General features: G+C 47.5%; 1 protein-coding gene across 1 annotated transcript; it reads left to right on the forward strand.

The window, feature by feature from the left end:
- Positions 1 to 1,165: 1,165 nt before the first annotated feature.
- Positions 1,166 to 27,156, forward strand: LOC143504347 (zinc finger homeobox protein 4-like; the record flags this gene model as incomplete). The annotated part of the gene is made up of 10 exons (XM_076995895.1): positions 1,166 to 1,303; positions 4,681 to 4,809; positions 6,199 to 6,712; positions 8,282 to 8,423; positions 11,229 to 11,345; positions 16,054 to 16,187; positions 16,738 to 16,938; positions 17,364 to 17,478; positions 17,630 to 22,849; positions 23,258 to 27,156. Coding segments are annotated over 10 exons (8,206 nt in total), but the record flags the coding sequence as incomplete, so codon positions are not given.

Raw genomic sequence — 27,156 nt, forward strand, 5'->3', positions numbered from 1 at the left:
GATAGCACACAATATCGTCCTTCGAAAGAGGGGGGAGGAGAGAGAGAGAGAGAAAATACATTTCAAACCCTGCACACTGATAGAAACTGCAGCTTTTTTTTAATTGCCTCAGAAACAGACAGGGAAAGTACATCTGCCCCGTTCCCCCCTGTAGCCCACCACAGAGTGAGTTCACGTTATGAGGGACGTCATCTTGTATTATTTTAATGATTCTGTACCACAGTAATTTTGTTTGTGCCGGATTTTCCTCTCATACTTGACGTTATAAAACATTGCTTGCGTGCTCATGATTGATCTAATTCATTAACTCATCGAGCCAACCATGTGACGTCTCCATTCGTGCTCCCGTGACAACCGCAGACAATGGGCTCCCTTTTAATGTTTAATCACAGCTGTTTTCTAATTGGTCAGAGAATGCCTGGTAGACACAATGGGCTCTGTTAGGGCACAGACCCCCCCCACCCCCCAGCCCCTGACAGTGGATCTGCCTTACCGTGGCTGGAGCTGACGTTCGATTACACAAGGTTACTTGGGGCGGGTGGAGTCGCTCGGGTGGTGCTTGTTAACAGCCAGCTGGCTGGCTCGCCATCTCTCTCGGTCGTCTCGCACGCCGGCCAAGTGAGCAGGGCCTCCTCCGCATTATTCACCCGGGTCAGCTGATCGAAGCCCAGCTCAATAGCACTAAACCAGCCCGTGCCCCGAAGACTTGTCTTACAAAACCTCGAAAACTGCTCTGAACATCCATACATTGATTTTTGTTGGCGGGGATCTCCAGGGCTTTCATGTAGAGACGGTCTCCATGCGGGAGGTGAGGAGAGGGCTTTCCCCCACTGCAGTGCACTCTGGGAGGGTGTATGTGTGTGTGTGTGTGTGTGTGTGCGTGTGTGTGTGTGTGTGTGTGTGTGTGTGTGTGTGTGTGTGTGTGTGTGTGTGTGTGTGTGTGTGTGTGTGTGTTGGGGGGGATTCCCTTTCAGTAGCCCAGCCAAAAGAATTAGCAGAGTGTAAAACCACTGAACCCCAGTCGTTTTGAGAGGGCTTCCTCACAACCCGTCCGCACCGTTTGGCCATTGGGACGGAGCTCTACACACTCCCAGACCGAACGCCTCTGTTGGTTCTGCCCAAGGCCCAGCACGCCTCCGTACGTACCCCTCCGTCCCTTCTAAAGTTCTGGCCGCTCGCCACGCTCCGTCTCCGCTGCCCCCGCCAGAACTGTGCGGCAGGCACACGCCTCCCTGATGGGCAACAAAGGCCCGTGGCCCACATCACGTGGAGCGCTGGATGTTAACGCGCCCGCCGCTCCGGCGTAAGACGTGAGCTACACCTGTGGCACGCAGCACGTCACAGCCGGTGACCTCGCTCGGTCGCCGATGAAATTATCAAAGCACCCGTCGATGTGGGAACGGAAAAAGACAAATAAACAACAGCAACACAAAAAAATAAAACACCAAAACAAAACAAACCAAAAAGCGAATTGTGCACGCCTCCACCAGCATTCACAAAGTTCCGTGTACAGCTCCGCCTCTTATTTTTGTCCCTCCCTTTGACATCCAAGCAAATGTAACCTTCCTCCTTTCACTCCTCCTCCCAGCGCCTTTGATGTGAGAAGGAAGTGTTAAATCAAAGGGAAGCCTAATTGCATATCTTGGGACTGGCTGGGTTGAAGTCATTGTTCATATTGTTAGGCGCTGTGGTGGGAGGGAGGGCTGTGTGTGCGTACATGCTTGCGTGTGTTTGCACGCAGGGGTGTATGTGTGTGTGTGTGTGTGTGTGTGTGTGTGTGTGTCAGCAGCAGAGCAGACAGGCTGGCAGCTGCCAACATGGTGCCACCTGCCATACATCTCCCTATTAGCATAATCATCTCTCCAGCAAATGGCAATAATGGTGTCACACACCTATGCGTAATTGCTACTGTCATAATATATGCCAAATGATTGTGTTGTACGATTAGAAGATGGGGAAGTGGAGGTCCCCCACGTCACATTCACACTCGAGTGTCTTTATTTGTAGGCGATGCGAAGAGTCCCGGGTGAAGAACCCTCCACCCACCCCCATCAACACCCCCACCCGCTCTGTCATTCCAAATGCAAATGCAGAAATGATCACTCACATTATTTGCAAATTTGACTGCCCCAGTATGGTTTGTTGTTTTCACAGAAGGTCATGTGGCTAATGCATGTTTGCTCATTTCTTCAACACGTTCATACCTGACTGGGGCTTTAAAATACCCTGCTAGAGTTTGTTCATTGTGGAGTGTTAATCAGAGACGTAGTACGATGTTAAATAGTCATTATGGCGCTCTATAGCATGTAAAGAGTACTTAAGGTTTTAGCTGTGTTAAAAGGATGGACTTCCCTTTTCACAGCTTGAGGACGGATTCTGGGCGTTGAATATTTGAACATTAAAAACGTGGCTGGGTATTATGAAAAGAGGGAGGGGGGGGCGGAGGAGAGGAGGAGAGGAGAAATCGCAGGCCTTCGCCAACGCTAACGTTTTACATAATTAGCCCACTCGCACCCCCCCTCAGAGGAGCAGCCCAGGCAAGCCAATGAATAGGCGATGATTGGAGTGGCCAGGGGCCGTCGGGCCGCGGGGTGACTGGCTGCCGTCACGGCCGAGCTGATGGCTGCGGTGCCCTAATTGGGTTTGGTGGGGGGAGGGTTGGAGGGAGGGTGGGACCGGCCAATCAGCAGTGGTCGACCCTAAACGGGGACCCTGATGGGCGGGGATTCTCCACGTAGCACTTTGCTCTGGTGGGTTTGGCACGGGAGGAGAGCGTGAGTGGATCTGAACAGACGCCCGGCGTACGGCCGCCCCGCCCCATCAGTCCCAGCCGGCCGGCGATGCCACGTCACAGCCGTGTCTCTGCGGCACATCCGGATGCTTGTTGTTGTGTGATCTTGGCGCTTCTTACATTGTTGCCTCTCGGTGCTCACAGGTGTCTGCGTGCATGAACACGCAGCGACACGTAAGGTGGCGTGCACGCCTTCGAGGACGCCAGCCACTCTCATCCTCCTGACTCTGGTGGCGAACGATCCGGCCCCTTCCTAATCGTCCGGAGCAGGGGGAAAACACACTGCCTTTTTAGAACGGCCGTGTCTTAAGACACCATTGATTAAACGTTAACTGATATACTCCAGTTGCAATCTTGTTAGGGCTTCCAGTAGCAAAGATAGACAGTTTAGAGGACCCAGCTGATCAATATTGCAGATAAAGATTTCATCCATCATTGAAACCCCCCCCCCCCCCCCAGCCAAAAACAAAAGGTGTGTGTTACCTGATGAGGTCCTCGGGGGGCTGCTACCCCCTGCAGCTGTTCTGTACACACACAGCATAAGAGTTTCAGTCGATTGGCTGCAAACATGGGGCACTGCGTAATTACCGAGCCAGACCCTCCTGTAGATAACGCGCTTTTGACTTAGCTCCGCATAAAGGTTAATCTCCCTCTCTGTGTCCGGCGAGATGACTCCTGGACTTATATATTTATTTAGGAGCAGAACGCGGTTCCATGGTGCCTGTGCCCGTTAGCGCGGTACCTGTGCGGCGCAGTTAGACCCCAGCGCATACTAATGCCAGCGCAAACGACTGAATCGATGTTGAAATGAGCTCTACTGATCGAGGGTATCAATAAATGTTCCTTTATTTTATCCTCGATGGATAAGTGTCGCTGTTAAAAATCTGCTGCATGTCTTAATTGAAAGTTAATTTTAAATCAATAAAAAGGGTCATTTAAATATTGATTCCTGCTCTTCGCCTAAACTGGTTATATGTCACAAATCCCCGCACCGACATGCCCACCACAGGCTCCCTGCATTTCCTTACTGCTTTGCAACAGGTTTGTTCTAAATGGGCCAATAATTAATTAATTAATAATTGATTAATATGTTGTGAACAAAAAGAAATCGACAGTTTGAGCTAAACATACCTGCTGGGGTGTTTTGTAAGGCATTGAAAGGACGCCTGCACTTAACATCACATTAGCTGAGCCAACACTCCATGTTCTAGTGTTAGACTGATAAAACATGGAAATATGTAAGCAGTGTGATTTGATACATTAGTATTACAGTCCCAGTGTCAGCAGTCCTTCACAGGTCCCCAGCTAGCTGACCACCACGCCTGAGCACCTGTTCTGAAGCGTAACTGCTCTCCCTGCCTTTGCTTTATATTAGCAGCCTGATTCAGGGCCTCAGCAGTATTCCTGTTCTTCCTGGTGTCTGACAATGAGGGGAGAGAGAGAGAGAGAGAGGGAAGGGAGGGAGGGAGGGAGAGAGAGACAGGCCAGGGAACAATGTCCATGGCTTCTGCCTATCAGCCCAATCTTATTTATTTAAAGCATATGTCTGCTGGGCCTCCTTTGTCAGGGTCTATTAGGAGCTGCTGTGGCCCATGTGACATTGTTTAAAGAGTAATGAAACAGACATTGTTTGCATGTTTGTATGGCGGGTCTGTTCCGCTCTTTTCTGTCCACGTATGCCGTCTCCCCACAGTTGACAGTAGATGTCCCCCCCCCTCATATCTCCCCACCATTGTAAACTCCAGCCGGTGAGTTTGGCCTGAGTCGTGGCCCAAGCAGCCCTAATTACTTCATGCTTGTTGTTGTTGTTGTTTTCCTCTCCACTCCCCCTCTTTTTCCTCCCTCTTTCTCTTTTGTAAATTGGAGTCAAAGCTGCTGCTCTCCCGTAGCCTGAACCTGCCGACCCCTCCGTGTCCCTCCGCGGCCCAAACCACCTTCGACGTCACGGCACCCGCCGGGCCCGCCGTCCTAACCGCCGTGGTGACCTCCTCCATTCCGACACTCCCGCTCGTGGGAGCGTTGGCGTTCGTCCGCGGCCGTCTGCAGCCCGGGGGGGGGGGGGGGGGGGGGGGGGCAAACGCAGGCCGCTGCGATCTCACCGCCGGGGTCCGGTGGTCTCGGGGCAGACGGGTGACAGATAGGTCTTATTTGTCTGATGGAGCAGAGCCAGGAAACGGAGCTACAGCTGGTTACTTCATTAGGTCCTCACATTGATTGAACCCCCCGCCGTAGTGATGCCGCCGCCTTCACCGATAACTGCTGGTAATAGAACAAAATGAATTCTTATCACAGAGATTGGAAAGGCCATTAACCCTGGCCTCCAGTGCTTTTTAGAAGTCACAGACAGGAAGCCAAGCAGTGAACAGGAGAGAACGGGGGGAAAAAAAGAGAAGCCAGGAGAAGAGGAAAGGGGGGAGAGAGGAGCGTGCTCCGTCGGGGCCGAGGTCACGTTGCCGGCCGCGTGTGAAGTTTCCAGGCCTCTTGGCTCCCGTGCGGATGAAGCGGCTACCCAGACAGATGTTTATAATCACGTCTTGAATAAATATTGGATGGAGAGAAAACTGAGAGACGAAGTGGGAGTGGTGATGGGGGGGGGGGGGGGGTCTTGGACGAGCACGAGTCCATTTAAATTATTTTCGAATAGCGCAATGCACCGGGCGGAGTGGCGTTTGATTGGCTGGCTGGGCCTCAGGACCTGGAGGCACAGCTGGTGGGTCCAGGTGCAAGATTCCTCGTCCCGCCTTTGAAGACGCACCTTTTCCTTTTTCATGGTGTTCGTGGCATCAGTTGACAGGGAGCGTTAATACTTTCCCTCACGCCGGCGGGGTGAGACACCAAACCCGCCACAAACTAGACGGGCAAAAATTTCAGTCGGCACAGCAGAAGGTTTCGAATCTTCATCATGTTTATTCATACTGTGGGTGGAAATAAGTTTGGGTGTGTCATCCATTCTGGCATCGGGGCTTGGGGCGGGGGGGGGAAGCTTCCTCACACAAAAGTCATTGAGAACAAGAAAGAGGATCCGTGCGAGTGCAGATAGCAGCCTTTCTCTGCTCCTACAAGTTTATGTTTCTCGACTCCTTTGATGGGTTCTGTGGGAGGGTGGAAAAAAAAAGAGAAAATGCTCTAGATTTTCTCCCTTGGGTTCGTTTTCACTTAAGAACACACTGTCATAACACACTGTTGTTCGGGATCGCGGTGAGCGGAGCTCCGCGCTGGCTTGCGAGACAGTGTCCTTATAACCTTTAGTGCTTCGGTGCTGAGGAACAGTTGGGGCCAAATGGCTTCAGTATGTGTCCCGGGGCGCATGACGTCAGGACTGCTTTCCCAGCGTGCGGGGTAGACTCTTGCTTTGTACTGGCCGGTTCACCCCAGACCTGCCCCGGCGGGGTGCCGTGTTTGTGTAGGCCACACTACAGAGGGCCACACTACAGAGGGCCACGGCTGCTGCAGAGCCACAGCGAGAGACTGTCGCAATGCTTTCGTTTCTGCTTAAGGGTGCCGCTTGGCTTCGACCCGCCGCTCATAACGCAGCAGATGAGCATCGGCACCGCGGCGGAGGGAACGCAGAGGAGCGCAGGGGAACGCAGAGGAACGCAGGGGAACACAGGGGAGCGCAGGGGAACACAGGGGAACGCAGGGGAACGCAGAGGAACGCAGGGGAACACAGGGGAGCGCAGGGGAACGCAGAGGAACGCAGGGGAACACAGGGGAGCGCAGGGGAACGCAGAGGAACACAGGGGAGCGCAGGGGAACACAGGGGAACGCAGGGGAACGCAGAGGAACGCAGGGGAACGCAGGGGAACGCAGGGAAACGCAGAGGAACGCAGGAGAACGCAGGGGAACGCAGGGGAATGCAGGGAAACGCAGAGGAACGCAGGGGAATGCAGGAGAACGCTCGCTCCACAGCTGAAGGAGGCCGTGAAGAGCCATGAGTAATGTTTTTACAAGTGGGCTGTTTGTTGTAAAACTGGCCTTGTGCACGTCATGTCAAAGAGTCTCTTACCCAAAAGAGGCAGTTTTGGAATTAGTGCGGGAGGATGTCAGAGAATCTCTTGGATGGATCATCCGGCCTGTAGAACAGCATGATGCAGCTTGTGCTCTGCTGCTTAGATGTGTCCTCAGCAGTTGTAGTTCCTGCTAATGATATTTTGAGTGCTGCTGTCTTGTTCGTGTGAGTCTGTGTGCGCATGTGTGTGTGTGAGAGGGAGAAAGTGGGTGTGTGTGCGTGCGTGTGAGCATGTGTATGCGTGTGTGTGTGTGTGTGTGTGTGTGTGTGTGTGTGTGTGTGTGTGCATGTGTGTGTGTGCACATGAGCGTGTGCATATATGTGTGTGCGTGCACGTAAGCGTGTGTGTGTGTGTGTAGGTGTGTATGTGTGTGTGTAGGTGTGTGTGTGTGTGTGTGTGTGTGTGTGTGTGTAGGTGTGTATGTGTGTGTGTAGGTGTGTGTGTGTGTGTGTGTGTGTGTGTGTGTGTGTGTGTGTGTGTGTGTGTGTGTGTGTGTGTGTGTAGGTGTGTATGTGTGTGTGTGTGTGTGTGCGTGTTCTCCCAGACTTCTCAGCAGTAGCTCCGTGGAGAGAGCATGCCCATTCACTGCGTTGATGTTTAGGATTTTAGACATGGTACATTAACGGCATCTGGTTAAAATCTAAATGCTTGTTAAATCCGACGAAATTTTGAAAAAAAGAGGCATATAAGGTTGGGGAGGGACCATGCTGAAGGCTCAAGGGGGGTGGGGGGTATCAGCTAGTCAGTAAAGGTTATTATCCCGAAAGTATTACAACTGGCCCCTAACAAAGTGGTGTGGGGTTTAGGATTTCAAAGATCCCTTTAACACAGAGAGACCAAATGAAAACCACGCGGGCAAAGAATGTGACATCACAGAGAGCACAGCCTGTAGGGAGGGGTGACCCCCCCCACCGCGCACAGCCTGTAGGGAGGGGGGAACCCCCCCCCCACCGCGCACAGCCTGTAGGGAGGGGTGACCCCCCCCCCACCGTGCACAGCCTGTAGGGAAGGGTGACCCCCCCCCCCCCCCCCCCCACCGCGCACAGCCTGTAGGGAGGGGTGACACCCCCCCCCCCCCCCCCACCGCGCACAGCCTGTAGGGAAGGGTGACCCCCCCCCCCCCCCCCCCCCTCAACGCGCACAGCCTGTAGGGAAGGGTGACCCCCCCCCCCCCCCCATCACTGGTGCACACACCTCAACTAGGAGACAGGCCACAAATGAAAAACATATCCATACTGCATTCCAGAAAACAGCAACTTTGCAAAGGCATTAAAAGGCTTTTATTTAAATTATAAAAATAACAATAATAATAACAGGAAGAAAATTATTATTATTATTATTGTTATTATTGTTATTGCTATTGGGCTAGAAAGGAGGAAGGCACAGATGTTTGATGTGTATAGTATGTGAAGTTGGAGGACCAACAGAATCTTAGTGGAACCTGTGGTGAACTCCACGCAGTGCCTGTCTCCTTTACCAGGCAGGTAATGAGCAGGTGGTGGCGGGGGTGGTGAACCCCGCGGGCAAGCGCCTGCATCCCGGCCTTTGTGCTGCCTGTGCTACCACGGGGATGAGGATGGGTACCACGGGGATGAGGATGGGTACCACGGGGATGAGGATGGGTACCACGGGAACCACACAACCTCACATGCCCGGCTCCTGCCGACTCGGGAAACCTGCAAGTGGCAAGAATGCTGATTGCCCTGCACTGCAGTGAGAGGTTTGGAGTAAAGGGCAGAGTATAGGGGGAGGTGGCACTGGGGGGGGGTTGTTGGGGGGGGAGGGGTTTGGGAGGGAGGGGTTTGGGGGGCCTGGTTGAGTTAGAGGCTCGTCAGGGCTGGGTGGGGAAAGCATTCATGATGCTGGTGGAAAGGTGCAGTAAAGTTGTCCATGGCTGTGCTGTTAGCCATTAAGTTTGATGGGTAAAGACTACAGATCCCCCCCCCCCCCCCCCCCCCCCAAACACACACACACACACACACACACACACACAATCACACACACACACTGCTGACATGCAGTCTCTGTAGCGCATGCAGATTACTCAAACTGTTGCTAGGGTCAGGCACGGGGCAGACACCGCCATGATGTATAGGAAAGCGTGTCTGGGAATTTCTCTTGCTCGTGAAACAGATACCAGAGAATCTGCAGAACACCCCACCTAAAGGAGAGGGGGGGGGGGGGGGGGGGGCGTGAGGGGGGGGGGGGCGAGCTGCGGAAAAAAGCCGTCTGATGGGAGCCAGATGATAGCAGCTTGTCTGTTTTTGCCCCTCCTCTCTCCCTTTACTACCTTCATAATTTGCCCTTTTCTTTTACTTGACACACCATGTTTTATTAATGCATTCCATGATAGCCTTAAAAATGTGATGCCCCCCTGGAGGTGGAGACACTCGCTGGAGCTCTGACACTTCATTTCCCAGCCAGAGGGAATGGGTCAGTAAATCCAGCCAGCAGAACAGAGTTCCATACTCTCAGGTCAGCCAGGGGAAGAAAAGGAGGGAGAGAGACAGAGAGAGAGAGAGAGAGAGAGAGAGAGAGAAATGGACAGGACAGACAGACACATACAGAAAGGAGGAGAGGAAACTAGGGACAGAGGGGCGGGGCAAATGGGAGGTGCCACAGATCTGCCCTATGTCCTTGATTGTACAACATTGTGCTTTTGTGTGTGTGTGTGTGTGTGTGTGTGTGTGTGTGTGTGTGTGTGTGTGTGTGTTAGAAAGGGAGAGTGGGACTGTGCGTCTTCTTTCTTATCTGGCTGGAGATCTGGTTGTGCTGAGAGGTTGTAAGGCTCCGTCTGGCTTCAACACCCCAGCAGGGCCCAGACCCGTCTGCCCCGGTGTGTCTGAGAGCCTCTCTCTGTCTCTCCCTCTGCCTCCCGATTGGGCCTCTGCACTAACACAGGCGGAGCCTCTCCTAGGCCCCGCCCACCTAGGCCCTGCCCACCCCAGAGCCTCAGCAGCCCGCCCTCCCTCGTCGGATTTACAATTCACTCACTCACACACACACACACACACACACACACACACACACACACACACACACACACACACACACACACACACAATGACGAGAAGCACTCTGTTATGACCTTGCATTTTTTTCACGCTTATCTATCATTTCACAACGGGGAAGGAAGCAGCGTTAACGTTGGTGCAGTTTGTAACTTCTGCAAATGTTTTGAGACAGCATGTGTAGTATGTACAACTTAAGAAACCCCACAACTACACTACACACATACACAATGCATTCATAAATGCATACACATACTGTGTATGGACACACACACAAACACACGCACGCGAGTGCATATGCGGAGACGCTGCCTTTGTTACAGGATGAATTAGAATACACCAGCACTGCACAAGCACCAAAATAGCTATTTTTGCCGGCAGCTGCCACCAGTGACAGGAGATATTTCATCCTGTTGTCAGAATATTATTAATAAAACATCAGGACTGGAGTGCTGCACAATTTCTCCTTTCAATCACTCCCAGCATCTGCCATGAAAATTTCATGCTGTATGTAATTTCCACTTAATGTGTTGCACTTAAAATGTCGGTGCGGGCTCTTGGGTGGGGATTTTGAAAGGGTTAATTATATCATGTATCCTCCAAGCAGAGGACCTCTGCTTACCAAACAATGACTTGAGTGATTGTATGCAAATGGGCCTCTGACCTTTATGCCACATCGCGGTCAATTTATATGGTTATTAAGGTTTCTGAAAACGGATGAGCGCAGCACTTTGAGGGGACCCCCACCCCACCACCCCCCACGCCTATTTATTTATTTCATTCCTTGCAGGATCGTCCAAAAATACTTGCAGTTTTCTGTACTTATAGCCCCCACCCCTCCACCAATCTCCCACAACCCCCCACCCTCACCCACCCCCACCCAGCGCTGGCCTACGCCCTTCTCCGCCCTGACATGCTGCGTGACGGCAGCAGCGTGGGGTGGGGTGAGTGAAGATGGGAGGCTGGTTATCTGGCAGTACTCGGCCTGCTAAAAATTCATTAAAATGTGACATCAGCGCTGTGAGAGACAAATGATCTGTGGATGAAAGGGAACAGTGGGCCTTTCAAGGATTAGAGGAGCACAGCCTCGACCTAGCGGCTAACAGCATAAACAGATTAATCCAGCAGCGGCATAGCAGAGATCTGCGGAATTATTAAACATGGACGCGGGGGGGAGGGAGCAGGTGTGGGGGGGGGGAGTGTAAGCACCAGGAAGAGTTCTGCGTAATCTACAAGCAGTCTGGGGGGGGGGGAGTTGTGATGTAGCCTTTGGTGGAGAATATCTGTCTTATGGGGTCCACCCTGATCTCCAGATCCGCTTGAGCGCTCACAGAGCAGGTTTCGTCGGGACGTGTGGACTCCGCCTCCAGACGTGCGGTGGGTAACGTCTGGGTCCTTCCTGTGCTCTTCTTGTAGACGAAGGCGTGGAGGACGCCGGGGGACCCCCACGGGCACCCTCACTGTTCGCCAGTGACGACACGGACGCGGGCGCCAGGGAGAGTCACGAGGGCAAGAGGAAGGAGAAGGACCAGAGTAAGACCTTCAGTTTCGGTCTTTTTCCTCCAGTACCCCTCCCCCTCTCACTCACTAACCCCGCCCCATTCTTCTGCACGCGTGTGCGACGTTCGGGCTCCCGCCTCACCCACGTCCCCTCCCCACACAGGTTCTGTTTCATCTCCGCCACGGGGCTTCCCCCCACCCCCCTCCCGCCTGCCTCGGCCGCCTGCGTGGGTTGCATGTGAATGCTATCAGTAGCCTTACATTGACCCATTTTAATCATAACCATCTGACAGCAGAGATGCGGATAAGTTAAAGAATATTACAGAATGACCACTGAGATTATTATTTTTTTTTATCAAATCAGTTTGCGTGCTTGTAATTTTTAAGCGCCTTTCATTAATCTTTGCTGTACTTGTGATTCCTCTGATGACATATTAATTTTGCATAAGCATTGGATTAGATAGCATCCATGTATATATTTAAAATATTGCAGTGTGCCCTTGTAACCCTTAAATTAGTTTTTTCTTCCCTTCTGTCTTTCTACCCTCCCCACGTTTTGCGGAGTAGTACAGCATCACGCTACACTCTCCACACTCTGCTTTAACTGCAAATCTACATATATGTGTGACTGGTAGCACATTAAGCCAGGCAACAATCCTTACAAAACAGTGCTGCGTGGAGATCAGGGAACAGCCCGGAGCTAGCATCTGGCAGAGCTACCTCCGCCTTTGTTACATTTGCCTTGCCAAATAAGAATTCATACATGCTTTTTATGTATGAGATGGAAATCTGTGGTCAAAATGAATATTACATTGGATGTCTTTCCATGCACGCCATACCTACCTACATAATGTTGGGTTCAATGGTGCAGAAGAAATGCTGAAACAGGGTGAAGACGATTAGTTTAGCTAGTCATCTATCTTTCACCCGCACACCCATGACAGGTCTGTCTCAGGCAGTGGCTGGAATTTGCACTTCGTATTATACGCAGCATCATTTAACAGCGGTGGGAACGCACCTCACCATCAGGCCAAACCTGCTCCTGTTGAAGCCTGTTTTTGCTTCGGTACTTTTAAGGATGCAACACTTGTGTCAGGATTAGACCCAAAATGGCTGCTGTTTTGATTTATTAAGAGGTTAATCTGTGACGTGGCATTAGAAGAGTCACCGTGGATAAAGAACGGGGTTTAGGGGTTTTCTAGTGTGGTCTATATTTTACCTATAATAAAATGCTGTAATTTTTCCAGACGTACACAACAATAGCAGGAGTTGTGATTTTGTGATTACACAGGGAGATATTCTCGAGCATTAGAATGCTCGAGAATATGCATTCTAAGACCTTCACACACAAGATCCTTCCAAACAAGCCATTTCCTCCCAGCTTAATTTACTTTGTCATTTTAATCTACTGTCACCATGGATTAATTATAATCCAAATTGCATTTTCCATGCAAATGTCTTAATCTGGATCAACTCCCGATTACTTTGTGCTTTGTTGAGATGTAGCATGTCAGTGCAATGACTTAGAGGTATAGAAATAAGACATTAAACAGTAAGAGAGATGAAAATTAGCTGTCATTACTACTAAGAACATTTCCTGCATACCTGCTCAAAATTTAACAAGGAATGTAGACATTGTTCTAAATTAAGATTTATATATATATATATATATATATATATATATATATATATATATATATATATATACACACACACACACACACACACATTTTTGTGTGACATTCGGATTTTGTTAAAGGCAGTTAACGAAAAGTATACAAAGCAAGCCCAGTGTTGGCTATTTTTACATTAGCATTTGAGTACCATTGCATGTTCTCCAGATTAAACATGAACATTACTCAGTCACTGCCTTTTGAGATCATCACATTAAAATATATTAAAGTCATTAACATATTTAATTGAGGCCCTGCGGCTATGTGTTCTCTTGCTGGTCTTGCCGTTGGACTGTGCGGTAATGATATGAAGTCCACCGGTCCCATGCCTGTTCCTGTCACATCTGAAACGCATGGCAAAGCAGATGAATTTTGGGGAGTGGGGGTTACAGGAGGAGGGGCTCTGTGGGGGTGGTTTTAAAGCGTGGATCCAGCGTGGGAGATGGAGGTTCACTGTGTGGCATTCAGACGTTATCAAGTGAACCATAGGTCACACTAATGCGTGACCTTAACCCAGAGTCCCCGTAAATCACTAAAGTAACTCCAAGAGTCCCAGGGCTCCTGGTTATTTATAGCCCTGTAACCTCAGCCAGACTGGCGGGTCCGAGAGCCCAGGAAATTGAATAGTAAATTCATGATGCCTTTATCAAGCAGCTTCTGTATAATTGACATTTTCTGGAAGAGTAAATGTGGAGATGTATTATACTGCTGTGTTCTCGTGATGTTTCCCTTGCACTCTGCATTACGGCCCTTTTATGTACCTGCTGTGGCTAAATGCGTGTGGCTGCCGTAAATGGAACGTAGTGCTGCGAATATACGAAATAGAGAAAACAGATCGAGGATGCGACGCATGATGGCGAGTATGCAGGCGGGGAATTATGGGAGAGTTTGTGTGACACCTGCCGGTACTCCTTTGAGGAGAAACGCAGCCAAACGGTCAGAAGTGTTTAAAGAGGCCATGTGGAGGCAGCGTGATTATACGATCGCCATTGACAGTTGTAAATAAAGATGGGTGGCCAGTCCGCAGCCCTTGGCTCTTACAATGCATACAGCTCGAATGTCATAAATCACTTTTTGATTTATCTAATCAACCAAGGTCCTGCTTCTCAAAGGCGTTTGTCATTGGGGGATGGGGACTGTGTCACAATTATTTTATCTACTGCTTCATTGCTTTGTCTGAAACCAAAGAACAAAGGGCGGTTTCATTTAATGGGATACACACACACACACACACACACGTTTGTATATATACATTTATATATATACATACACACACACGCACACTAAACCAAAGGCTTGTCTGAAAAACATTAGCTACCCAGGACATACAAAAGCATTATGAAAAACAGATAAGATGAAGGCCATAATTGTTCACATCAAATAGCCTGTGGTTATCATATTTTAGATGCAAGACTGAGTGTGTGGATCAGAATGATAGACATCTGAAACTGGCCTAGTGCTCTTTGTTCCAAGATATCAGTCTTTTTTGTATTTATGCGAATGTGTCCATCTGCAGTTCTTTTTAAGTGCTTATGAAAGCCGCATGTTGATTAAGAAAATAAATGATAAAGACGGATCTCATGTCCTGCACAAGCAGACTAGCCACAAGACATCACGTTTGCATTCAGCATGATGGCAATCAATGGACTGGACTCCTCGCATTGTGAAAGGTGTTTGCACCCAGTTGTCCAGCAATCAGCTCCTCACCCTGGAAATAATTTAGTTGCAAATTGACTGGAAGATGGTGAAAATTGAAAGTTAAAATTAGAAATACTCATAATAAACAGTGAGACGGGTGGAAGAAGAAAAGGGTCGTAGGATGCAGTGTGGCAATGAGATTTGGGCCGCCCGGCAAATGAGGTTTTCTGTTTGTCATGAAATGTATGTGACATGCCTCCCCAACGCTGCAGGGATATCAAAGCCAGGAGAAAAAAAGATTACCTAGCAATTTAAGGCTGCAGAAAATGCTCTGATGCTCTTGGAAATTCGCATTTTGCCCTTGTGGGGCTGTTTGCCTCCTGTGTCACTTTCCTTGACAGGCTAATATGTCAGCCTCCTGATATGTGGGATTACAATGAAATAAGCTAGAATGTGTCGTGGTGTGGAGAATTACATTGCATGAACATGCAACAGAAATTCATATGCAATCAAAACAAATAAAATGTAGACTAATAAAAAATACCTTTTTTCCTTTTTTTAGATCAGTATATGAGAGAGAGAGAGACATTTATGATATTTATGGTGCTTCCTTTACCAAGCTTTGATTCACAAGAGCAAGATACGCATTTAGCCTAGAGTGACCAGATTAGAGAGCAGCCTGGTGACTGGTGGCTGGTGGCTTGTGTGTGTTTTGCATACTCAGGGAGGGGATAAATTGCACAGGCTGAGCAGGCTGGGACACTGTCTGTATCTGGGGATGAGGGTAATGAAAGATTTATCACCCTGTGCAGCATTCTCTAAATACAACTGGGGGCTGGTTTTCCCGAATTGAGCTCTGCAGAAACGGTAATAACATTTTTGCCCTCTTCAGTGCACTGTGTGGTACATGGACATTTACAGTAATGCTCGGGAAGGTGATTTGGTAATCTATACACCCAAATAGCTTGTATAATGGTACCGTGACATACAGCCCAGTAATAATGCATTTCAGACTCTCCTTTTTCTTTTCTGATTTATATATATGTGTGTGTGTGTGTGTGTGTGTGTGTGTGTGTGTGTGTGTGTGTGTGTGTATGCATGTGTATATATATATATATATATATATATATAAACCAGAATTGCTTGGCTCAATTTTATTTTTGTTTTGTGCCGAAAATTAGTCCATCCAGAATATTGGAATAGGCTGATTCTGTTCAGTGGGTCTAGACTGCCTGTTCTTTTGTTTATGGAACAGCTTTTGAGGTTTTCTGTAAGACATTTACCCAAGCTTTTGAAATAATCCAAAGCATTTTTTTTAATCAAATGACCACCCTGTGCTAAGCCCACATCTGTGGCCCAGGGTTGAAGGTGGGGTCACCGCACTTCTGTTCTGCGTTGTCTGAAGATGTCTCGTCTCTGTTTATGCTCAGGAGTTAATACACTGGCTAAGGAAACCCTGGAGAATGCAGCTACGGGCAAGCGTTCACTTCAGCATGAGAGAGACAGCGACACTCCGCCCAAAAGATCCAAGTCAAACAAGGAGAAGCCACTTCCCAATGAGCAAGTGAGTTACTCCGCCCCGTACCCAATGAATGGTTAATGGCTACCAAAGAAATCCAATGTCGTCATCTTTGTGTTCATGTAAGGCAAGTGGAGAAGCCTCTGTCCTTTGCATCTCTTTAAATTATATGTGTTTCTAAATTAAATTATGAAGTATTAGTCTGCCTCTCAGAGCCCAGGGTAGTGCAAGACTTGAGTCATTTCTGAAATGGATTACATTAAGACAGGTGGTGGGAAGCAGCAATTTAAAAGTACTCCATGTAATGAGAGCCAGGCATAGTCTGAAAGGGTACACATCTTTGTCATTTGTAATCTTCTGATTAGAAATTCCAGCCAATCATGTTTTGCTAATAAAATTGCTCGAGTTGAAGACATAAGTGAATTACACGAAAAGTAGTTGATTTACATTTGTGGGGCCCTTTTTTTGTTTACCCAGAAACTCAGCTGATTTCCATGAGTCAAGATGCTGTAGCTTAACTGCACCAGTTGGGCCTGTGTGCTTGTTTTCAGCGCGGTGAATTATGAGCACGCTGTGATGAACTCTGTGGTTTCAGGTGCAGCAGTGCCCGTATTGTAACTACAGCAGCAAGGACGCTAACCGTCTGCAGCTGCACATCATGTCCCAGCATTCCATGCAGCCGGTCATCTCCTGCCCCCTGTGTCAGGACGTCCTCAGCAACAAGATTCATCTGCAGTTGCATCTCACCCACCTCCACAGTGTGGCTCCAGACTGTGTGGAGAAGCTGCTTATGACCGTATGTAAATCACAAGATTTTGGTTTTTCTATTTCTGTTTTATTCTTTTCATTCTTTGCCCCTTGAAATCTATACTGCTGACTTACCTGGGACAGTCACGCTGTCCTTGAAGTCCAAATGTGCTCTTAGCAGGATTGACGGGGGGGCAGCATGGGTAGAACATTTTCCCATGCAGTTGCCCTGTTCTCCAGAGAAAAAGCTATCCTCCAAGTGAATGACCTCTTACAACTGCTTTTTATAGCCATGCACACTTAGAATTCAATTTGTTCAAACATAAAATGTCAGGACATTGTTTTTTATGTGTGGTTTGCTTTATATTTACTCATAGCATTAGATATTTCTAATTCCTAACTGTTCCTTGGTTTATGCCTATTCCACTGGTTGGCAGTTTCAGTCCTTCTGACTATGTCTTATATTTGTTCCAGGTGGCCGGTTCAGATGTTACAATGCCAAGTAATTCACTTATACCCACACCAGTACAAGATAAAGTCCCATCTTTGATGGACTCTGTAGTCCCTGAGGGGTGTGTTAAGCCCATGGGTAAGTACTTGCTACATCTTCCAGTTTTTAAATCACTGAATGAACTCCATTACAAAAACAAATATTGCTATAAAATCTCTGTAAATAAAAAAAAACCTCAAGAACATTTATACCTATATACCTAATGTTCTCACCTTCTTTGCTACAACAGGAAACAGCTCTAAGGATGCGAAAAATAGCACAAGTTTGGATAAAATTGATCTTGAACTTGCCAGTGAGGAACTCAAGCCACCAAAAGAGGCTGCCGAGGCTCCTGACTGGAAGAAAGCGAGTGGTCAGGACCGGAAGAGCCCCGAGTCCTTGCAGGATTCCCTGAGCGAGCTTCAGAAGCGCCAACAGCTCTCCGTCTCCGATCGCCACGTCTATAAATATCGCTGCAACCACTGCAGCCTGGCTTTTAAGACGTTGCAGAAGCTCCAGATACATTCCCAGTACCATGCTATTCGGGCAGCTACCATGTGTAGCCTATGCCAGCGCAGCTTCAGGACATTCCTGGCCCTCAGAAAGCACCTGGAGACCGGCCACCCGGAGCTCAGTGAGGCCGAGGTGCAGCAGCTGTGTGGGAGCCTGCCGCTCAACGGCGACATAACCGAGAGTGAAGCCAGAGCACTGGAAGAGGCCCAAGCCTTTGAACAGGAAATGGATAAAGATGAGGAACTCGACCAAGAAGGAAAAGCCAGTCCCACTGGTAGTGACAGCAGCTCCTTGCTGGATGACTTGGGTTCCGAACCGAAGCGCACATTGCCTTTTAGAAAAGGTCCGAATTTCACAATGGAGAAGTTTTTAGATCCTTCGCGTCCGTACAAATGCACAGTGTGTAAAGAGTCGTTTACTCAAAAGAACATTCTTCTTGTTCATTACAACTCTGTCTCACATTTGCATAAGTTAAAGAAGGTTCTCCAAGAAGCCTCAAGCCCAGTTCCCCAGGAGACCAGCAACAACGTTGACAACAAACCATACAAATGCAATATATGTAACGTTGCTTATAGCCAAAGCTCAACTCTGGAGATTCACATGAGGTCTGTCCTTCATCAGACTAAAGCCAGAACTGCCAAACAGGACACTAGCAGCAGTGCTGGAGGAAGTGGAACTGTATCATCCAGTAGTCCTGTCCCAGTGAGTCAGGGAAACACGGATTCTCTGAGTTTACCGGTATCATCCAACAAAGAGAACACTGTAGATACCAAAGAAGTCAACATGAAGCAAACTACTGATCATGTTTCCGTTCAGTCAGCCCATCAACCCACCCCATCATCAGCTCAACTTCAGATGCAACTGCAGCACGAGCTCCAACAGCAAGCTGCCTTCTTTCAGCCCCAGTTCCTGAACCCGGCGTTCTTCCCCCACTTCCCCATGACACCAGAGGCTTTGCTGCAGTTCCAGCAGCCACAGTTCCTCTTCCCTTTCTACATTCCCGGCACCGAGTTCAACCTAAGCCCCGAGCTGGCCCTGCACTCGGCCGCGTTCGGGATGCCTGGAATGGCGGGTTCGTTCCTCGAGGATCTGAAACAGCAGATGCAGCAACAGCACCAACTTGGTCAGCAGCAGCTCCAGCTTTCTCAGCAGCAAGCCCAGCAGCAGGTCTCGCAGTCCCAGATACAGCAACAGCAGAAGTCCCAGCAGCAGAGCAGCAAGCCCAAGCCAGAGCCCAACCACGTCTCTGTGTCTGACATTCAGATGTCTAGGGAAGCGGAAGAGCACTTGGACAAGCAAGAGAGCAAATCAAAGCCCGAAAATATTAGTGACGGTGACGTCACTAAAGACAATAAAGACACCAAGAAGCCCAAGTTCTCTGAACCTCTGATTCCTCCACCACGCATCATCTCTGGGGCCAGAGGTAACGCTGCGAAAGCCCTGCTAGAAAACTTTGGCTTTGAGCTAGTCATTCAGTACAATGAGAATAGACAAAAATGCCAAAAGAAGAACAGGGAGGAAGAGATAAGTGACAAATTGGAATGTGGGATGTGTGGAAAATTGTTCTCCAATATGTTAATTCTCAAGAGCCACCAGGAGCACGTGCACGGGCATTTCTTTCCATATGTGGAGCTTGAGAAGTTTGCACAGCAGTACAGGGAGGCATATGACAAACTTTATCCTATAAACCCACCCTCCCCAGAAACCCCTCCCCCACCACAACTTCCACCTCCACCACCCCCAGCTCCAGCAACCGCCCTTCCTACAACCACTTCTGTAGGAAAGCCACAGACACCATCTCCAGCCCCCCTGCAGGCTCCACCACCACCACCACCACCTCCTCCTCCTCCACCCCCTCCACCACCACCCAGTGCACCTCCACAAGTGCAACTTCCTGTCTCTCTAGACCTGCCAATTTTCCCCCCATTGATGATGCAGTCCGTGCAACATCCTGGCCTGCCTCCGCAGCTCGCATTGCAACTTCCAACAATGGATTCTTTATCTTCTGACCTCACACAGTTATGTCAACAGCAACTGGGACTGGATCCAAACTTCTTGAGGCATTCGCAATTCAAGCGCCCTCGCACTAGAATCAACGATGATCAGCTAAAAATCCTCCGTGGTTATTTTGACATTAACAATTCTCCCAATGAGGAGCAGATACAAGAAATGGCGGAAAAGTCCGGCCTGCCACAGAAGGTCATCAAACATTGGTTTCGCAACACGCTCTTCAAAGAGAGGCAGCGAAGCAAAGACTCTCCTTACAACTTCAGCATCCCACCTATGACCACATTGGAGGATATTAGAGTCGAATCACATATGAATGCATTAGAATACTGTAAGAGTGATTCAATGAACAAGAGATCGTCAAGGACTCGCTTTACAGACTACCAACTAAGAGTTCTCCAGGACTTCTTTGATACCAATGCATACCCCAAAGATGATGAGATCGAACAGCTCTCCACTGTTCTGAGTCTCCCAACACGTGTGATTGTAGTGTGGTTCCAAAATGCTCGCCAGAAGGCACGAAAGACTTATGAAAACCAAGCTGATACCAAGGACAGTGAAAAGAAAGAGCTAACAAATGAGCGATACATCAGAACCAGCAACATGCAGTACCAGTGTAAGAAATGCAGTGTCATTTTCCCTCGAATTTTTGACCTGATCACACATCAAAAGAAGCTGTGTTACAAGGATGAAGATGACGATGTTGGAGATGAAGTCCACTGTGAGGATCTCATGGAAGGCAATGATCTGATCTCCGCAAAAGCTACCGACTTCACTAGACAGTTCACTACCACAGCAACCAGCTCTGGTTCCAGTTCCCCACTAATGCCATCACCTCGACCTGATATGGGGAAGACCTCACCTAAACCTGAGCTCCCCACTGAAAAATCAAAGCCAACTGAGACAGTACCTTCTCAAGCAACAAAAGCAATGGCTGATCCACGACCTTCCAAAGCTTCCACCCCTCAACCTCCTCCACAAAAAATCCCTCAGCCACAAATGACAAGACCCCACTCTCAACCTCAGTCTGCATCCATCCCGTCCAGCCCTCTTTCCATTGCGCTCTCTTCCCTTACCAATAGCCTCCCTCCTCAGATGCTACAGTACCAGTGTGACCAGTGCAAGATTGCTTTCCCAACTGTAGAACTGTGGCAAGAACACCAGCACATGCACTTCCTCGCAGCTCAAAACCAGTTCCTACATTCTCAGTTCTTAGAAAGGCCTTTGGATATGCCCTACATGATATTTGACCCCAGTAACCCTCTAATGACAGGCCAGCTGCTGTCTGGAGCACTTTCCCAGATGCCATCACAGAGCAGCTCTGGATTAGCTTCTTCTGCTGGCTCTGGTTCCATGAAGCGTAAGTTAGACGATAAAGAAGATGTCCCTCAAGAAAAAGATAGTGGAAATGGTAGTGAAGACCAACACAGGGACAAACGCTTAAGAACTACTATCACACCAGAGCAACTAGAGATTCTTTATGACAAATACTTGCTAGATTCTAACCCAACACGAAAGATGCTAGACCACATTGCTCATGAAGTGGGACTGAAGAAAAGAGTAGTTCAAGTCTGGTTTCAGAATACTCGTGCCAGGGAGAGAAAAGGTCAGTTTAGAGCTGTTGGGCCCTCTCAGTCTCATAAAAAGTGTCCATTCTGTAGGGCACTTTTCAAGGCTAAGTCAGCACTTGATAGCCACATACGCTCTCGGCACTGGCATGAGGCTAAACAGGCAGGTTTTAGTTTGCCTCCGAGCCCAATGATACTGCAGGATGAAGGAGGCGAAAGCCCCCATAAGTACAATTTCTTTGAATATCCACTATTACCACCAAAGACTGAAACAAATGAGTGTGAACTTCCAGCTGCATGTTCTACCCCAGTCAAATCATCTGAGGCACAGATAAAAAACTTTTTGAGCCCTTCATCCTTAAAAGCAGAAAACAGTGATGAGACTGAAGGGCTTAATATGATTTCTGCTGAGATCTCTTGTGACCCCAACAAAATTGATTTTGATGAGACCTCATCAATTAATACAGCTATCAGTGATGCAACAACTGCAGATGAGACTAATAATGAGGTTGAAAATCTCACAGCCAATGGTGGCGAGAAACTGGGTGAAAACAAAATGAACCTGGCACATATATCTGAGTTAAATGATGATAGATTCCCGTTCAACATGGTGAGCCCTGTCCTTAGCTTCTCTGGCAAAGATAGCGAGCAGTACTACAAGGATGACGACCTTGATGAAAATGCTGATAAAAGTGAGACCTCAAGCTTAGCTGATCCTAGCTCACCGAGTCCATTTGGAAGTGCAAATTCATTCAAGTCATCAAAAGGGGGCGGAGAACGACCAGGACACAAGCGTTTTAGAACCCAAATGAGCAACCTTCAGCTTAAAGTCCTTAAGGCTTGCTTCAGTGACTATCGTACTCCCACCATGCAGGAGTGTGAAATGCTTGGTAATGAAATAGGACTCCCAAAACGTGTTGTACAGGTTTGGTTTCAGAATGCCCGTGCAAAAGAAAAGAAGTTCAAAATAAATATTGGAAAGCCATTTATGATAAGCCAAGGTTCTCCTGACGGACCAAGGCCCGAGTGTACTTTATGTGGTGTGAAGTACACGGCTAGACTTTCTATTCGTGATCACATCTTTTCGAAGCAGCACGTTGCAAAGGTGCAAGAGACCCTGGGGACCCAGGTAGACAGGGAGAAGGACTACCTTGCACCTACCACTGTTCGCCAGCTAATGGCTCAACAAGAGCTTGACCGTCTGAAGAAGGCAACCGACGTCCTCAGCTTGCCAGCCCAACAGCAACCTGCAGTGGACAGTAATGCACTTCATGGCCTTAGTCTGCCATCTGGCTACCCAGGAATATCTGGCCTCCCACCAGTACTTCTTCCTGGTGTCAATGGGCCATCATCCCTTCCAGGTTTCCCACCAAATACACCTGGTGAGTTAGTAAGACGATAAGTGTACTAGTTCTGTTTATTGCTACTACTGTCCATTATCTTCACGGTGCTGTTGAGCACTGTGATTTGCTCTGATGCATTGAAGTTGTAATGCATGTCTATATTAACAGAATTTATAGCATGTTACTCTCGAGTTCAGATACTATGGGTGTGCTCTTATATATTTTAAGAATGATTCTATTGCTTTTTTGTGCTTCCCTTTTAACATGGGCCGTGTATGATGGTATTCCTCTTTTGTTTTTTTTAAGGCACGTTTTATGTCACATTTTTAAGTTTTGATTTCATAATCAAACCCCAAGGAAAGCTTCATGTAAATCTTGTTCATGCAGAATTACAGAGTACATTTGCAGTCATAAATTTCAATGTTTATCTATGCCACTGTATTTCAGCTCTAGCGTCTCCTGGTGCTGGCATGCTTGGGTTCCCCACTCCAGCCACCCCTTCTCCTGCTATGTCTCTCAGCAGCACCCCAACCAAGACTCTTCTGCAGACTCCACCTCCTCCTCTTCCTCCACCTCCTGCTCCTCCTGCTCCTCCTGTTCCTCCCGTTCCTTTGGCAGCCGGTCAGACTGAGCAGCACAGCAAAATATCTGAGAAAGAAAAGAAGTCGGAGAAGCCCGTGAAGGTCAAGGAAAGAGAAGCTAACACCCCCCGCCCGGACACCCCTAGCGTGAAGAAACGAGAGAAGCCCACACCGTCACTTTCGGCGATGGGCAAAGTCGGAGGCGACGCTCCGATGGACCCAGCGCAGCTGCAAGCACTTCAGAATGCCATCGCCGGTGACCCAAGCTCCTTCTTAGGGGGGCAGTTTTTGCCTTACTTCATCCCTGGCTTCGCGTCATGCTTCTCGCCCCAGCTTCCTGGCGGAGTGCAAGGGGGATACTTCCCTCCCCTGTGTGGTATGGAGAACCTGTTCCCGTACGGGCCTGCAATGCCACAAGCCATCGCGGGCCTGTCACCAACCGCCATCCTGCACCAGTACCAGCAGTATCAGCAGACCCTCCAGGACTCCATGCAGAAGCAACAGCAGCCAAAACAGCACGAGCAGCAGCAGAAAGCGGCCCCCACTAAGTCGACAAGTGCACACAGCAACTCCTTTAAACCAAAAGAGGCTACCGAAACTAGGGATAATAAAGGCTTTTCAACTGAAAGCACAAAAGAAGAACCACAGAAAAATACCCAAAGTTCAGACTTTCCAGATGCTTTTATTGTTCCATCCATCAAACATGAGTTTATATGCAGAAAGTGCCAGATGATTTTTGCTGATGAAGAATCTGCGATCCGTCACCAGAAGTCCTTCTGTTACTTCGGCCACCCTTTTACTGACCCGCAAGAGACGGTGCTTCGAAAGGCAGTGAGCAAGTATAACTGTGTGGCCTGCAATGTGGCTGTTAGTGGGAACGAAGCACTGGGCCAACACCTTCAGTCCAGCTTGCACAAAGAGAAAACAATCAAACAAGCAATGAGAAATGCCAAAGAGCATGCTAGATTATTACCTCACTCAGTCTGCTCCCCTAACCCTAACACCACATCTACCTCGCAGTCTGCAGCTCCTTCTAATAACACCTTTCCTCATCTCTCGCGCTTGCCCATGACGTCCTGGCCAAATATTCTTTTCCAGGCCTCGGCCAGGAAAGCTGCTTCCTCCCCGCCTGCTTCTCCTCCTGCTCCTCCTCTTTCCCTGCCTTCAACGGTTACCTCAACTTCATGCAGCACCTCAGGGGTTCCAACCTCACTACCCACCGAAAGTTGCTCAGACGAGTCGGACAGTGAGCTAAGCCAGAAGCTGGAGGACTTGGATAACTCGTTGGAAGTCAAGGCTAAGGCCGCCCCTGGCCTAGATGGCAATTTCAGTAGTATGAGAATGGATATGTTCAGTGTGTAGGAGTGAAAACAGGATCCCTTGCTTAAAAGAAAAAAATAAGACTTTAACTGCAGTTCCAAAGTTTCTCTAACCCAAAAAAATTACAGTACCAAATGATTGACTCAGGATTGTTTTTCCCATATTGATATGCTGGCAAGATATTGATTGATTTTTGTTATGGACAGAACTGTTGCAGATGCTTGACTGAGCTTATATTGTATACAAAAACAAGGAGTAGGAAAAAAAAATCTCATAAGTTCTTTTGGAACTTGTTTCAAGCCAAAAACTCTCACGATAGCAAATTGCACCTCAGCTGGATTGATTTCCAAATGCTAGCATGTACTGTATGGGATGATGATCCAGAACTTTCAAAGAGAATTTCTCTTAGTTGAGTTAGGTGTAATCCAGTAGCTTTAAATTCTCAGGTCAGAACATAACATTTCTCATTTGTTGAAGCAGCGAAGAAGCCTGGTGACACACGGCTTTTACCAAAACATGTCAAGCTTTATCGGACGCATTTTCTTGATGTGTGTAGTGTACCAAGAGACGATGTAACTGTTACAGGACAACACGCATATCCTTTTAGTTTGCCCTACAAGACAGTAAGGTTCTACCACTGAGGGAATTTAGAATGGTGAAGTAATGTGTAATGCCCCTGTGGTTTACAGTTTTTTTTTGTTTGTTTTTTTTTTGTTTGCCACAAGCTGTATTTATACTCAGCACCCTTTTTCTTGTAGAATATACTAATAATCTGTGCCAACGCTTACCTTCTTGCTTTTACCTCTGACCACACCCTTTTCTGAAGAGGTAATAATTCTAGTTTTGATAGTCTCTTGAGGATTATGTGAATAGGACATTTTTCGTTTGTGAATTGCTATACTGTTACGGTACTTGCTTGTGTCTGGACTGTGGTGCACTTATTTTTGTTTACTTTTTATCATTTTCGTAGGCCATGTGTTAATTTAATAGATATGTTTTGTTTGTTTGTTTGTTTTAATTATTATTTGTGTGTAGTGCAGCAACAGATTGGTCCACATTTGTTAGAAGTCTGATGCCTAACAATCCAGACCTGTTTATCGATTGGTGCATCCATGAAAGTAGTACTGTATACTTGAAACTGTTAAAGTGCAAATTGGACAAAATATTTTAAAAACGGTATGAACATTTGCTTCTTGTAAGCAAGAAAGCTGCTTTAAAAAATAGGGACAAAGCATTTGTTTTGTATAATGAAAAGTTTTCCCTGTACTTGTAGGAGTGAATACAGTGTTACCCCTATACACTGCCATTTAGTGCATAGGTTATGTTATTTCCATTGTACTTGGGGCACTTCTGTTCTGTCATACAACTGACCATCTTATTTTTCGTCATATTTTAGTCATATATGCATTACGAAGTATTATAACAACGTTTTGCTGCTACAGTGTGATGTTAATTTGCTGGCCATAAATTCTCGGCGTCCTAGCATACGGGACCCTGAACCATGAACTGCTCTGCTCTTTTCTTCTTTTCTTTTCTTCTTTTCTTTCTTTCTTTTTTTCGTTTGTTTTTTTGTTACCTTTCCTTTCTTTTTCTGTGGAACTTAAAGAATGTGAAAGCTGTCAAGGGTGTTCAAGTTTTACGAATCACTTTCTTGTTTGGTAAAGTAGGATAATGTGATTCATTCCAAAGTAACAGAAGGCTGTTTGTATGAAAGTAAAAGGCTTGTGAACACAGAACACTAAGCTGTTGTACATATTCGTAGTTGGCTGTGCATGGTAAAAATTTATTAATATGAAGAAATGCAAAACTGTATTGCTTTTGGTATTCCTATTCTGAGATGAACAAGTAGCATGTAATGCAACTGTTTGACAGGTTAAATCAAATCATGCTTAAAAATTGTTTCAAACGATGAAATCAAGTAACATTTCATTTTGCTTTTTATTAATGTACAGGTGTTTTCTTTTTGTTAAAGTTAAAAAGGCAAATGTCACGGTTTTTAATTCTCTTATGTGAACTTTTTAATGTTCTTATTTAGATTTTTAGTATTTTAACATTTATTTTAATCCTGAAGACACTTTTTGATTGTGTTTCATAAGAGACATCTTGGCCTCCAAAGGTGCAATCCTGCCTCTGTCCAAAACCATAAGGGACTGTCCTGATTCTAAAGGCTTTAGAACATGCTTTGGCCTTCTCCTGACTGTGGTACAGCATTACGAGACTGAGCTGTCGGCTAGCACCCTGCGCTAACGTGTTAGCCTGGACCAGAATGCTTCCCACACCAAGGACTGGTAAAGCAAATTAAAAAACTAACCAAGGATGGTCCAACAATATAACTGTACATAAACGTTGCAACTGCACAGCAGCCAAAAAGAAAAAAGGAAAAAAAAAACAAACAAAACAAAAAACAAAAAAACAAAAAACCTTTTTATGGATGGATAGCGTGAA

This window comes from Brachyhypopomus gauderio, unplaced genomic scaffold (genome assembly GCF_052324685.1).
Source record: "Brachyhypopomus gauderio isolate BG-103 unplaced genomic scaffold, BGAUD_0.2 sc268, whole genome shotgun sequence".
NCBI lineage: Eukaryota > Metazoa > Chordata > Actinopteri > Gymnotiformes > Hypopomidae > Brachyhypopomus > Brachyhypopomus gauderio.